This window comes from Jaculus jaculus, chromosome 15 (assembly GCF_020740685.1).
Source record: "Jaculus jaculus isolate mJacJac1 chromosome 15, mJacJac1.mat.Y.cur, whole genome shotgun sequence".
Classification (NCBI taxonomy): Eukaryota; Metazoa; Chordata; class Mammalia; order Rodentia; family Dipodidae; genus Jaculus; species Jaculus jaculus.
In genome coordinates this window covers 53,920,229-53,933,396 of record NC_059116.1, presented here as the reverse complement: position 1 = coordinate 53,933,396, position 13,168 = coordinate 53,920,229, and the positions used below count along the sequence as shown (strand labels likewise).

Genomic DNA, 13,168 nt, shown 5'->3' with positions numbered 1-13,168 from the left:
GTCTTCTATGAAGAAAAACTACTTTGCAATAATAACTGACCTAAACAGTGAGTCAGAGTAAGTCAAGTAAACAGACTATGACATCATATTTTCTTACCAGCTTTTAGATAAATTCTGGAAAAGAATCAGTGTCATGGCCATGGCTGCTCAACTCTTAATAGCACACAGTGGATACAGTCACACCTGCTGATGAGCCCCACACTTCCTGACTATGACAATCTAAAATTACTGCATACATGGTGAATGTTATCTAAAATTGGACTCAGGGCTTGAGAGATGGCTTAGCAGATAAGGTGCTTGCCTGCCTAAATACCCAGGTTCAAATTTCTAGTATCTATATAAGCTAGGTGTGCAAGGTGGCACATGTGTCTGGCATTTGTTTGCAGTGCCTAGATGCCCTGGTATGTCCATTCTCAAATGCTGCCCTTGAACTTTGTAACTGCCTTTGCTGCATGCTCTCTGCCTTGTATTTAACATTTTTCCCACACTCCCTCTCCCAGATAACAAAATCATTACAGACTGAAGAAATCTTATTCATAAAGACTTTTATAGAAAAAGTTCATGGCCCTGTCACATAGCCATCAGTGTGTATTCAGCTAAAGAAAAATCCAAATTTTATCATAACAAGTGCAATCAATGAACCTCTCCTTGACAAACTCCTCAAGGCCAAGGGTGATTTACAGCAGTCAAAATTCTGGTTCTCAGATGCTTCTTATTACCTTTTTCCTTTTATATTGATAGTAATGATCAAAAATAGGCTTTTCTGGGAAAAGGTCACCAACACTCAAGCCCCAATCAAGGGAAGCTGAGAGAGGGATCTGCCTAGCAAGTAGGGCAAGTGGCTCTGAGAAGTACTCGTTTAAAGCATAGGGTGTTCCATGGATTCAAAGAAAAAACACACTATTGGGGCCTAGAATACGATCTTACATGGAGCATAATACATGGCAGACATGTTACACATAGTCTGTAACATTCCTATCAATGTAATCTTATACACATGGTCCTTAAGAGTACAGATATGAAATAATACTAGCCAACAGAGTATTATTTTTATTAATATCCTAGTCACTGAGGTTCCCAATGGATATAGATGAAAAACATTCTTGGCTTAGAAGGTTTCATTTAAAAACAACTTACAACAAATGGAAGGCAATAGTTTCAAAGTTGCCAAAACATAAAAATAATTTGATCCTTATTCAATTAATGAATGGAAATCCAGGTATGGTTTGCATACAAAGAATTCCTCAAAAGTTGTAATTAAAATTAATTGTCAAAAACCTTAGGAAACCTCATTAATTAGTGGTATCTTGAACGGGTGATGGTGTAAAAGCAGTTTATTTGTGTGGCGGTTTGATTCAGGTGTCCATCATAAACTTAGGTGTTCTGAATGCTAGGTTTCCAGCTGATGGAGATTTGGGAATTAATGCCTCCTGGAGGCAGTGTATTGTTGGGGGCGGGCTTATGGGTATTTTAGCCAGTTACCCCTTGCCAGTGTTTAGCATTCTCTCCTGTTCACCTGATGTTGATGAGGAAGTGATGCCCACCCTCTGCTCATTCTGTTATTTTCCCCTGCCATCATGGAGCTTCCCCTCAAGTCTGTAAGCTAAAAGAAACCTTCCCCTCCCCCTCCACCACTGCCATAAGTTGCTCTTTGTCAGGCATTTTTCTGCCAGCAATGCAAACCTGACTGCAACAGTAAAGCTGGTACCGAGAGTAGTGACATTGCTGCTTGAAACCTGTGTAGCTTTGGCCTTTTGGAGCTGATTTTCAAGAGGAATGTACAAAGATTTGAAACCTTGGTCTAAGAGATGCCTTTAAATGTTTGTTAAGTCCAGCTTAATGGACTATTCTTGACAGAGCTGAAAGACCTGAATGTGTAGTAAGAACTAATGACTGTGAGGTTTGGCTTATGAGGGTGAGAAAGAGCTTTGCCTGGACTAGGCTAGAAGCAGCCTGTGTGAGAGACTTGCTGTTATTCCTGTGTCCTGAGAATTTGTGCAGGGCTGCATTGCGTAGAAATGGATTGGTGTGAGCAGAGGGATATGGCCTAGAAAAATGAAATCTTTGGGCTGAAACTGCTGCTTATTCAGCAGCAATTGTATGAGTGATTACAACCATTGAGATTGGGCCAGCTGACCTGCACTGGAACCACAGAAAGCATAGTCTTTGAAGGGGCCTGAATGCTTGAAGGAGTGTCCTGTTCTTCAAAGTCTGCTTTATTCTCCCCTGGGTAAACCAATTTGCACCCAACCTGGTATTATGGAGTATAAGAAATGCAAGAGAAGGTCATTGAATTTGCAACACAGTGGTCTTGTGTTCTGGAAACAGCCATGGCAATGTGAAGCAGGTTTGCCGGATGCCTGCATGAAGACTCAATGGAGCCATAAGAATGGACTGCAGGTTGCAGTGGAGACTCAGTAGAGATGACAGGACCACAAGATGGCTGCTGAGGAGAGCTGCTAGCCCTGGTTAAGGTTTCCCAGGACCGTGAGTAGACCAGCTGGCGGGACAGAATTGGAACTTCAGAGGCTTGTCAGTGGTTAGAATTACTGGAATTGGAGATTTGTCACTGACTAGAGTTGTTGGACTTGGAGCTACCGAGTTTGATGCTTGCCCTGTTTAAACCTTATATTGGTTGAATGTTTCTTTGCTATGCCCAATGCCATCTTTTGCAGTGTGAATGTTTATTCTGTACCATTATGGATTTTTTTTTTTTTTGGTTTATTCTGGCTTAGTTAAAAGACTTTGGGGGCTGGAAAGATGGCATAGTGGGTAAGCACTTGCCTGTGAAGCCTAAGGACCCTGGTTAACGGCTCGATTCCCCAGGACCCCACATTAGCCAGATGCACAAGGGAGCACACATGTCTGGAGTTTGCTGGCAGTGGCTGGAAGCCCTGGCATGCCCATTCTCTCTCTCTCTCTTTCTCCCTCTTTCTCTCTGTCTGTCACTGTCAAATAAGTAAATAAAAATAAATACAAAAGTTTACAAAGACTTTGGACTATGATGATGTTTAATATAATTGGGATTGATAAAAATTATGGGGACTTTTAAAGTTGGATGAATACATTGTATTTTATATCATGTATGGTTACCAGTTTATGGGGGCCAGAGGCAGAATGTGGTAGTTTGATTCAGGTTGTCTCCCATAAACTTAGGTGTTTTGAATGCTAGGCTCCCAACTGATGGAGATTTGGGAATTTAAGGCTTCCTTGAGGCAGTGTATTATTGTTGGAGGTGGGCGTATGAGTATTATAGCCAGTTTCCCCTTGCCACTGTTTGGCACACTTTCCTGTTGTTGCTAGTGTCCACCTGATGTTGAGGAGGTGATGTCTACCCTCTGCTTATGCTGTCATTTTCCCCTGCTATCATGGAGCTTCCTCATGAGTCTATAAGTCAAAATAAACTTTTTTCCCCATAAGCTGCTCTTGATCAGGTGTTTTCTGCTAGCAATGTAAAACAGACTGCAGTAGTTTGCAAAGTAAACAATGACTTCCCATACTTTATTTCTTTTTGGGATTCAGACCCAGGGCCTCATGTACACTAAACAAGCATTACTGAGCTACACCTCCAGTTCCTGCTTCCATATTAATCTTTCAGTACCTAAGCTTGAATATTAATACATCTGATTTCTTTAAGAAAACTTGATCTTCAATGTGTTTTCTAATATTTGATAGAGAGAAAAAGCTCAAAGATAAAATATAAATTCTGAGGGCTGGAGAGATGGCTTAATGCTAAAGGCACTTGCCTGTGAAATCTAAGTACCCTTGTTCCACTCTCCAGAAACCACATTAGCAGACACAAAGGTGAGACCAGTGCAAGGTTGCACATGCCCCCTAGGTGGTGCTAGCACCTGTAGTTTGATTGCAGTGGCTGAGGCCCTGATGTGTCAATTCTCTTTCCTCTCTCTCTAACAAAAAAGTAAATGAAAAAATACAAATTCTGAGAAGAGGGGCTAGTTTAGTTCAGATGATTCATTTGGCCAAGTGCTTGCCACACAAGCATGAGGACCTGAGTTCACGTCCTGCTGGTGCAGGAGGTCCATGTCTATAATCCCAAAACTGGGTAGATGTCTGTAATCTCAATCCTGGTGAGGCAGAGACAGGAGTGTATTATCCTTGGGCTTGCTGGCTATCTACTCTCGTGGAATTTGTGAGCTCCAGATTCAGTAAGAGATCCTATTTTTTTTTTAAAAAGTGTTAATCAACCGAGGAAGATACTCATTTTTGACCTCTGTCCTACATAGCACATGTGTCCATACACACAAACATGCATACACACCACACACACTGAAACAAAAATGTAGAGTAGAATCAATTACTATGGCTACTTCCCTCAGTTTGCAAACATGTATTTTTATAATTTCTTAATTTGGGTAGCATGCAAAGTGCTAATTTTGTAGTGTAGCATTGCCAGGGTTATGAGATTGGTAGTACCATGGCCTGGCTTAGCTGTGTCTAGGGAAATGGATTTTTTCCACAGCAATGTCTCAGCTTTAAGACTGTTCTAATGATAAACCTGAGAATATTAGCTTTCTGAAAGCTAATATTCACAGCCATAGACACAGGTACTATTGAGCTCTTTGAACCCTCCTAACTCCCCCATGAGAAAATATATATTACTGGGATCCATAGGTTCCCAGGTAGTTCTGTAGTTTTTTACGTTATGATACAGCAAAGGTTATGATGATCATATATAGGTAACTGACACAACATTTATTCTATTAAGTAGATATTTTTGAAGTCAGATTTAAATCTCAGTAAGCTAGGCATGGTCCTTCAGCTTAGGCTCTGCTGCAATTATTCTAGGGTTCTACTCCTGCAACCAGTGACTGTTTACTTTTCCTTGGGACATTCCCGTAAGGAAAAGCTACTCATGTTCCAGAGGTGAGTGACAGCAATTTGTTATGAAACCTGTATGAAACCATCCCTACATAGACAAAAGATGAATACAGCATACTTCTAATCAGTCACGACTGTTGAAAGGGAAAAAATTTATTCTCACTTGCACAGAAAGAAATAAAGGCCATTACAATCTCTTAGGGAGAAAGCATAGTAGTGTTACAACTTGGTGCAGTGGAGTGATGAGTCAAATATGAAAAAAATAAAAATAAAATAAAAACCCCAAAAGATGGGTCAACAGGCACAAAAGTGTAGCCACTGTGCCTCTCAACTTTAACATGGCTGGTTTAATGAGCACCTTTGCTTATGGTTCTAGGAGAAATACCCTTTCTTTGAATCTTGCATTTCCCTAGCATCTTCTTATTCCTGAGGACCTAGTAGGAGTTGTTATCTTCCAGATAATATCCTATTGGCTTCAGTTATGGTTTGAATGTGAAATGTCTCCAACCAGTTCATTTGTTTGAACATTTGGCCCTATCTAGTGGTGATATTTTAGAAGATGGAGAAACCTTCAGGACATAGGGCTCAGTGGAGGAACTGGGTCTTCAGGGGTGTATTATCCCTGGCTCCTTCTGTCAGGTTCTCTGCTTATAGTCTGTGGCTGCTGTTGCCACACACTGAGATGCTTTGACATTCTTTCCTGCTATGATAAATTGAAGTTTCATAAAACACTGAGTCCAAAGAAATCCTTCGTCTGTTAAGTTGCCTCTGTCACATTGTCCCAATGATGAATAAAGTAAGGAATATAGCTTCAGTATATATATGGCCAAGTAAGAGGGGTAGGGTGGAGGGGGATGGGAATGGCTATTAGGCACATGGCCCATCTCTCCCAGGACTTCCTTCACTATCCAAGGAAGAACTCTGATTTAATTCTGTGGGAACACCTGCATTCATGCCCCACCAAAGCTCCCTTTTGAAAATGACAAGCTGAAGCCACATTTAACATGTATAATACTCTGTGGATTCCACATGCAATCTAAAAATGGAAAATTGATTTCATGGTCACAGATGCAATAAAAAAGACTTCATTTAAAATGCTTAAAATTTCCTTTAAAGATAAATTAAATGATTTCAGGTGTTTATAAAACAATCTTCATGTTTGTAGTTATATCAGACACACTGTGAAAAGATTCTCTTACACCATAGGAAATTACAACTTAGACTATAGGTATGAATGTTTTCTTTCTTTGAGAGTTGTTTTTAGTTAGAAAGTCAGTATTTTTCTTTTAAAACTAAGGTCAAGATTGGACTCCTCAATTTTATATTCATTTTTTTTTTTTGAGGTAGGGTCTTGCTTTAGTTCAGGCTGACTTGGAATTCACTCTGTAGTCTCAGTGTGGCTTGAACTCATGGTGATCCTCCCAAGTGCTGGGATTAAAGGTGTATGCCACCATGCCTGGCTATTTTTATTTATTTATGACAGAGAGAGAGGGGGATGGGGGGGGAGAGAGAGGGAGAGAGAGAATGAGTGGGTATTCCAGAGCTTCTAGCCACTGCAAACAAACTCCAGACACATGCGCCACCATGTTCATCTGGCTTGCATGGGTTCTGGGGAATCGAACCTGTGTCATTAGGTTTCGCAGGCAAGTGTCTTAACTGCTAAGCCATCTCTCTAGCTCAGTATTTATATTCTTCTTAATCTTTGCCACCCCCAAACAACAACAAACAAAACTAGAAACAAGTGATGTTTGTTTCTCACCTCTAGACATGATTCTGTAAGTGACCCTAGTCACCACCTTGGATGACATCAGTCAACACAACAACAAACACTACATGCCAGGCTGGACCAAAGTTCAGTAAGAAAAGCTCATGCAGGCATATTCCTAATAAAGATCAAGGCCCCAACCATAAAGTTACATCAAACACATAGCTCAGAGTTTTGATTTTTTTTTATATGTGTATGTGTGTGTTTGCACATGTGTGCATGTGTGTGTATGTATGTATAGGCCATAGGTTGGATGTCTTCCTCAATCACTCTCCACTTCACTTTTTGAGACAGGGTCCCTCCCTAGGGATCTGCCTGTTTCTGCCTCTCCAGCACTGGGATTACAGCCACATGTTGCATGTCCAGTATTTTATGTAGGTTTGGGGACCAAAACTCAGGTCTTCACGTTTGTGTGGCAAGCACTTTATCCACTGAGCAATCTCCACAGCCCTGCACAGCTGAGTTTTGATATCACTAAAGGTACCTAATGCCTTTCTTTTCTTTTCCTCCTCTCCCTTCCCTTCCCTTCCCTTCCCTTCCCTTCCCTTCCCTTCCCTTCCCTTCCCTTCCCTTCCCTTCCCTTCCCTTCCCTTCCCTTCCCTTCCCTTCCCTTCCCTTCCCTTCCCTTCCCTTCCCTTCCCTTCCCTTCCCTTCCCTTCCCTTCCCTTCCCTTCCCTTCCCTTCCCTTCCCTTCCCTTCCCTTCCCTTCCCTTCCCTTCCCTCCCCTCCCCTCCCCTCCCCTCCCCTCCCCTCCCCTCCCCCACCCCTCCCTTCCCCTCCCCTCCCCTTCCTTTCTTCCTTTTCCCCTCCCTCTCTATTTTTTTTTTTCTTTTTTGAGAACACCTTTAGGGAGCCTCTAACAGAAACACAAGGACCTCAATTCTTTCCAGAATTTCCCAAATACTCCATGACCTCTGAGTACAAGTAATCTCTGTACACGTGCCTGGAAGTCCAGGGTAGATCCCGCCCTTGAGAGCATAGCAAAATCCAGACCTGTAGTTTCTGGGAAGCCTGAGGAAGATCCTCTCTTGGGAAAACTTTGCAGCAGCAACAGCTCTTTGTGCACAGCTAATCAGCATGCTGGTATGATCTATTGCCTCTCCTCAGGGCTGACCATGTCCTGGCTCTAGCCTTTGCAACCACTGTCCTTCATGCACCCTACCCAACTGTATCCAAGTGATCCAGCAGAACATACATGCTGAATCTTCCCTAGGTCCCAAACCTTCGCTCATATTTGACCTGGAATTTTTCCCCCATTTTTCTGCTCTTCTAATGTATAGTCTCTGCAGTAATTTAAAATGTCATAATCTCGATAAAGTCTTCTCTTATTCACAACCAGAAATTTCTGTTTGTGTGAATTTCTATATACACAATCTCTCTCTCCCTTCTATTGTATATCACCTTTAATTTGTATGACCTCTCCCCCTTCATGCAAAATTGAAAGGTAGCAGGGTCCATCCACAGCTCAGGTCTTACTGACATTTGTATAAGCTAGTTCAGTAACTCTATAGGCTTGAAAGTGGAGGTCCAGGGTTCTAGATAGGTGCCTGGAGACTAGCTAGTGGGATAGAGAGGGCAGAGTACAAGGAAGACCACCCTTCTTCCATTTGTTTTAACAAGGCAGGCTTGGATTTCAGTTCTACTATATTGGGATTCATGTAAGATTTTTAAAAGTAGGTGGTGCTAGAGAGAGATAAAAGAAAAACATTAACAGATATTGTCAAATATATGAACAGAAAGCCTCTAGGGCTTCTCTCTACAGAATGAGGTACACTGATCAAAATGGGCAGCAAAGGTATAGAATGACTCTCAGTTAAAGAATGTGGTTAAAATAAAGGTCCTTTCTCCGTTTTGCACTCACCTTTTCTTGAGGGATGCTGGAGAATAAACCTAAGGCCACATGGTATGCTAATGAGTTCTACCACTGAGCTATACCTCCAGTTTCTATACTGACCTTTTTACACTAAATTTTGACAGAATCTCCACTAGGCATGCTCTAGTATACCTCTATGATTGGATCTCAACATAACTTCAGGGATAGTTACAGATGTTGAGGCCTCCTCATCCTATGCTTCCCTTCCAGCCCCAGGGGCTGTATTCCTTTTCCATTTCTCATCACTATAGACAGCAGTAGTCTTCACTTTGTTGCATTGGTCAACAATACAGTTTTTCTTGGTTACTCTCTTTCCTTCTCTCCCCATACACACTTTATCAGTGAATACCACTGGTCTACCATTAGCCATGCTCTGAAACAGCTCACCTTTCCCAGCCACCCATCACTAACAGCTGCTATGGTCCAGGCATTGTCACCTCATACTTCTGTCATTGTAACTGCCTCTTCTGTGGTCTCCCAGCTTCCACTGTCTCTTCCTCATAGTTGGTTTTTTAGGTTTTAGTTTTTTAGGTTTTTAGGTTTTTAGTTGGTTTTTAGATGTTTCTCATCTAACATAGAATACAACTTTATCTCCAGCTTTGTGAACTAAGAGCTACTAAGAGCTAGTGTTTCTACTTCACTCCAAATTAAACACATTTATTCACTCTAACAGTGTTCATTTGGGAAACGTTTCTTTTTTCCTTTAAAAAAATAAACTAATGGGCAAAACAGAAAGACTGGCACACCCTCAAACACTAAAATGACTTACGGCTTCCGATTTGGGAGGCACTGGAGGTGGAGGTAGGGCAATTTCTGAAGACTTCATTGAGACTCCCAGAGTCCCAGGGACAGGAAGAGGAGAAGTTACACATTTGGACCGGACAGAACCTCTCAGTGGGTCACACCTGCTCTGCTCGCTCAGTGAGTGAGAAAGAGGCTGATGGCTGGGCTTGCCTTCCTCCAGCCATAGTTCTTCATAAGGAAGTTCGCACTTCCCTGGGACACCTGCTGATTCTTCACAAGCTTCTGGGAAAATGTAATCACTCCCGCTGTCACCAGAGTCCTGACAGGGCAGGTTGTCATGAGGAAAGGAGGTCCACTCTCCTCCTAGGTCCCTGCAGCCATGGAGGTTCACCTCACTATTGCCATGAAGATTGTTGCCATATACACAGACTGAGAGCCTGTGGAAGGACTGGGTCAGCTCATCTCGAGCATAGCTGAGGGAATTGGGCACATGGTTGTGGCCAGAGCACCGGCCCTTCTTGGGGCTCTTGCAGTCCTCATTCCAGTCTGTTTTCACGTCACGCACAGCCCGAGAATACTCATCGATGTCAAACTGCTCTTGGCAGATCCCAAGCCAGTGATGGACCAGGGTTTCGGGCCATACTTCTCCCTTTACCAGGTGTTCTGGGAGGCTGAACTTGGGGACAGTCAAATGCAAAGGGAAGTGCATGGGAAGGATCTTGTTGTTCCGTAGCACACAGCATACCACTACGGTTTTGGTCTGGATATTCACAAACTTGTAGCGGTGTCCCTCTCTGATGAAGTGGAGATCATAGGGGTTTCTGGGTGGAGGGCTTGGCACAGTCACATTCACAGGGAGCCTGGTTTTTTCCACAATGTTGCGGATGGTGTGTTCCCCCTCCTGCATCTGAAGTTCCAGGGGACTCCGGGTGCTAAATCTGCCCTTGCACTGGAACGGAAGGCTGATGCTTTCATTGGTCCTGTGATTCATGCAAATGAGACATGGCATTTTCCCTTTACCCAGCTTGCTGATGGAATTGAGCTTCCCAATCTTTCTGAAAATTGTGTTGAGTCGGGATTTTTCCTTGAAGGTCTTTGCATAAAGGATTTCTGCCTGCCCCATGAGAGTGAGTTCATCCCCAGTACACAGGGTGATGTTGTAAACCTCAGTATCTTCATTGCATTCACCCGAAGCAACCTATGATATGATAAATCAAATTTCACATTAGTTTTCTTTAGTCTATTCATACAAATATGTAAAGGTTTCTCTGTGAAGACACAAATATATATAGACACAGGAAAATGCTTTATTTTTAATTTTTTGTTGATTATAATTTTATTGTATGAACCTATTGGTATGGTCAAATTCCCATTGGGTTACACTCTTATATCCTCTTCTGGTGCCCCCAATCCAATGAGGGCCCTCCTCAGTGGAGTAACTGATGTTCACTGTGGGGTCATGTATGTATCAGCCAGTCTCTGGGGAGGGGGCAATGCCTCAGGCTATTCCTTCCCACCCTGGGGCCCTTTGTTTTAATATAAATTTAGACAATTTCAGTTAGAATATTTATGTGGCTAACAAGGATCACTTTTCATACAAGATAATATAATAGTATAAACATTTATTTATTATGGTTTATTTTTATAATCCATGGAGTTAAATTATGGTTTCTTAGATGGAAATGGGTGAGGAAGTATTTATTGGAGTATGGGCAATTTATCAGTGCCTCCACCACTAAAGAACATAACTCCCTTTCCCCAGCAAACACTGACTGCCAAAATAGATCCTCTGAGAGGAATTGGGTCTCATGAGCCCCTCCTCAATGCATTAATGTAGACTGTTTACTTTTTTCCCCTATACATTCAGAGTGGCTTATCATATACAGAAAACTTTGGAACTTTGGAGACTTATCTCATAAGAGAAACACAAGTTAAAATTACACTAAGCTATCATTTCTCATTACCGCACTGATAAAACTTCAAAAGCCAAACATCATATGCAGCTGATAAGGCTGTGGGGCTAACAGGAAGTTTACATGATGCAACCCCTTGTAGAGGGAGGGGGAATTTGATAATATCAAACCTAACTTCATATGCATTCATCCTTCTACCCAACAATTCTACAATTTTTCAATAGTATGAAAATATATATTACTACTAATTATTACTAATTATTAATTATAGCATTATTTGTACTTAAAAATATGAGAGCCAATCTAGATGTTCAAACACAGGAGACTGATTAAGTAAACAATGGTACTTTCAAAAAAAAAAAGATGATTGAGATAAATTAGGAAAACTTCAACATTTCCTAAGGTAAATGACAGGAGGAAAGTGTTGTTAAGTAAAATTCACAGGCACTCTTTCCCTTTTAAATGACCAAAGTATTGCATACAAGCACTTTGGCTAGTTAGCCAACAGCTGTTGGACCATTGCCCCATGATTGGTCACTGCCCAGAGTAGAAATGAAGGACTACACCAGGATGGGCAGGATGGAGGTTGGATGGGGAACACTACATTACTGTGGTCTCCATGATCCTGAGTTGAGTAGTATAACAAATAGCAGCAACATCTGAAGTTCCATCACAGGGCAAGAACTGCAAGGTCAGGTCCACCAAAGCTGTCAATCAAGTAACCCACTTTGCTACAATTACTGGAGCCATCCTCATGACAGTTACAGTGGTTTAAAATGCATCATGAGTGCTCATGGAGATGCCAATCTAGCCATAGACACCTGGAGGAGACTTCAATCCAGCATTGGTTGTCATGGCTATTGCAGAAGCCTCTGCTTCTTTGTTAGGGGACAGCTAAGGAGGCTCTGTCTCAGCTGTGACCATTGCAGACATCCTCTGGAAGATGTGACTTCTACTATGACAGTGGTTCCAGATGGTTACACCTGTGAGTTGGCAAAGCATACCTGTACAAATTGGTTTGCCTAAGCAAAAACTTTGTGGTTAGCAAATGAAAGGCTGTGTATATGGTGACTGGCTATATAGACAGACCTCCTCTCAATTTCCTGGGATCAGACCAGGAGAACTCCCTTTTATATTGTGCCCCCAACCCTGTGCTGGAGCTTAGGCCTCAATAAAGTCTCCTTCAAGTGGTTTTATTGCCACATGGTCCTTTATCATGGATAGTATGGGCTGAGCTGGTGATATAATGAGGCAAGAGGTTATGGAAGGAGAATAGATACAAAGGCTGAACAACTGCACAAACAACTGGCCCCCAGCTGCCAAGAGATTACCTAGTCATTGCACGTTGAGCAACCACTAAGGATGGCTAACTGAACTGTTAGTATTAGCTACTGTATAATGGGTTGGTGGCAATAAAAACTGAGAATTGCTGACATGAAGGAAGATATACTTTGCTCCTTTGTGATTTCCATTTAGACAGAGCAGAAGAACCCTCCACTGATTGGTAACATGATTAGTTCAATGAAATCATATGAAATAACCTACAGGATATATTAGGTGAGTAACAGCAAAATGCAAAAAGAGTTTAATTTACATGGCTTATTATATCTGTTTAAGGAAGAAGAAAATCAGGTGTCTATTTCCTGATGATTTGTATACAATAAAAGAAGTTACTTGCAGAAGGGGAGAGATTATTTAGGGGCAAGGGATATTGGAGAATGTGAAACCTGAGCACACCTTGAAGCTGAGCTTTAGCTTTTGGGATGAATGTTCATGTTCTACACATTCACAAAATAAAATAGTAAGATTGAAAACAACACTGAATTAATGGGGACACATGAATTCAACTGAATTTTGCTTTAGTTGCCGTTAGCCAGAAGTCATATTCTAATATAACACCTGGTGTGTATTCTCCAAAAAGACAAAGAAAGGCTGAAGAATTGCTTTAAAGTAGAATAAAGAGAAGTAAAAATTAAAATAGTGCTAATGGGACCACCAGTCAATTTGTTAACTTTCCTGAATGCATGTTGTTTG

General features: G+C 41.7%; 1 protein-coding gene across 2 annotated transcripts in view; it reads right to left on the bottom strand.

The window, feature by feature from the left end:
* The window catches only part of Garem1 (GRB2 associated regulator of MAPK1 subtype 1), a 238,859-nt gene that overhangs the window by 14,007 nt on the left and 211,684 nt on the right, over positions 1-13,168 (bottom strand). For both annotated transcript variants that reach the window (XM_004666756.3, XM_045134655.1), the window contains one exon: positions 9,247-10,419. In XM_004666756.3, coding sequence (XP_004666813.1) covers positions 9,247-10,419 — 1,173 coding nt within the window. The remainder of the gene's footprint in view (positions 1-9,246; positions 10,420-13,168) is intronic.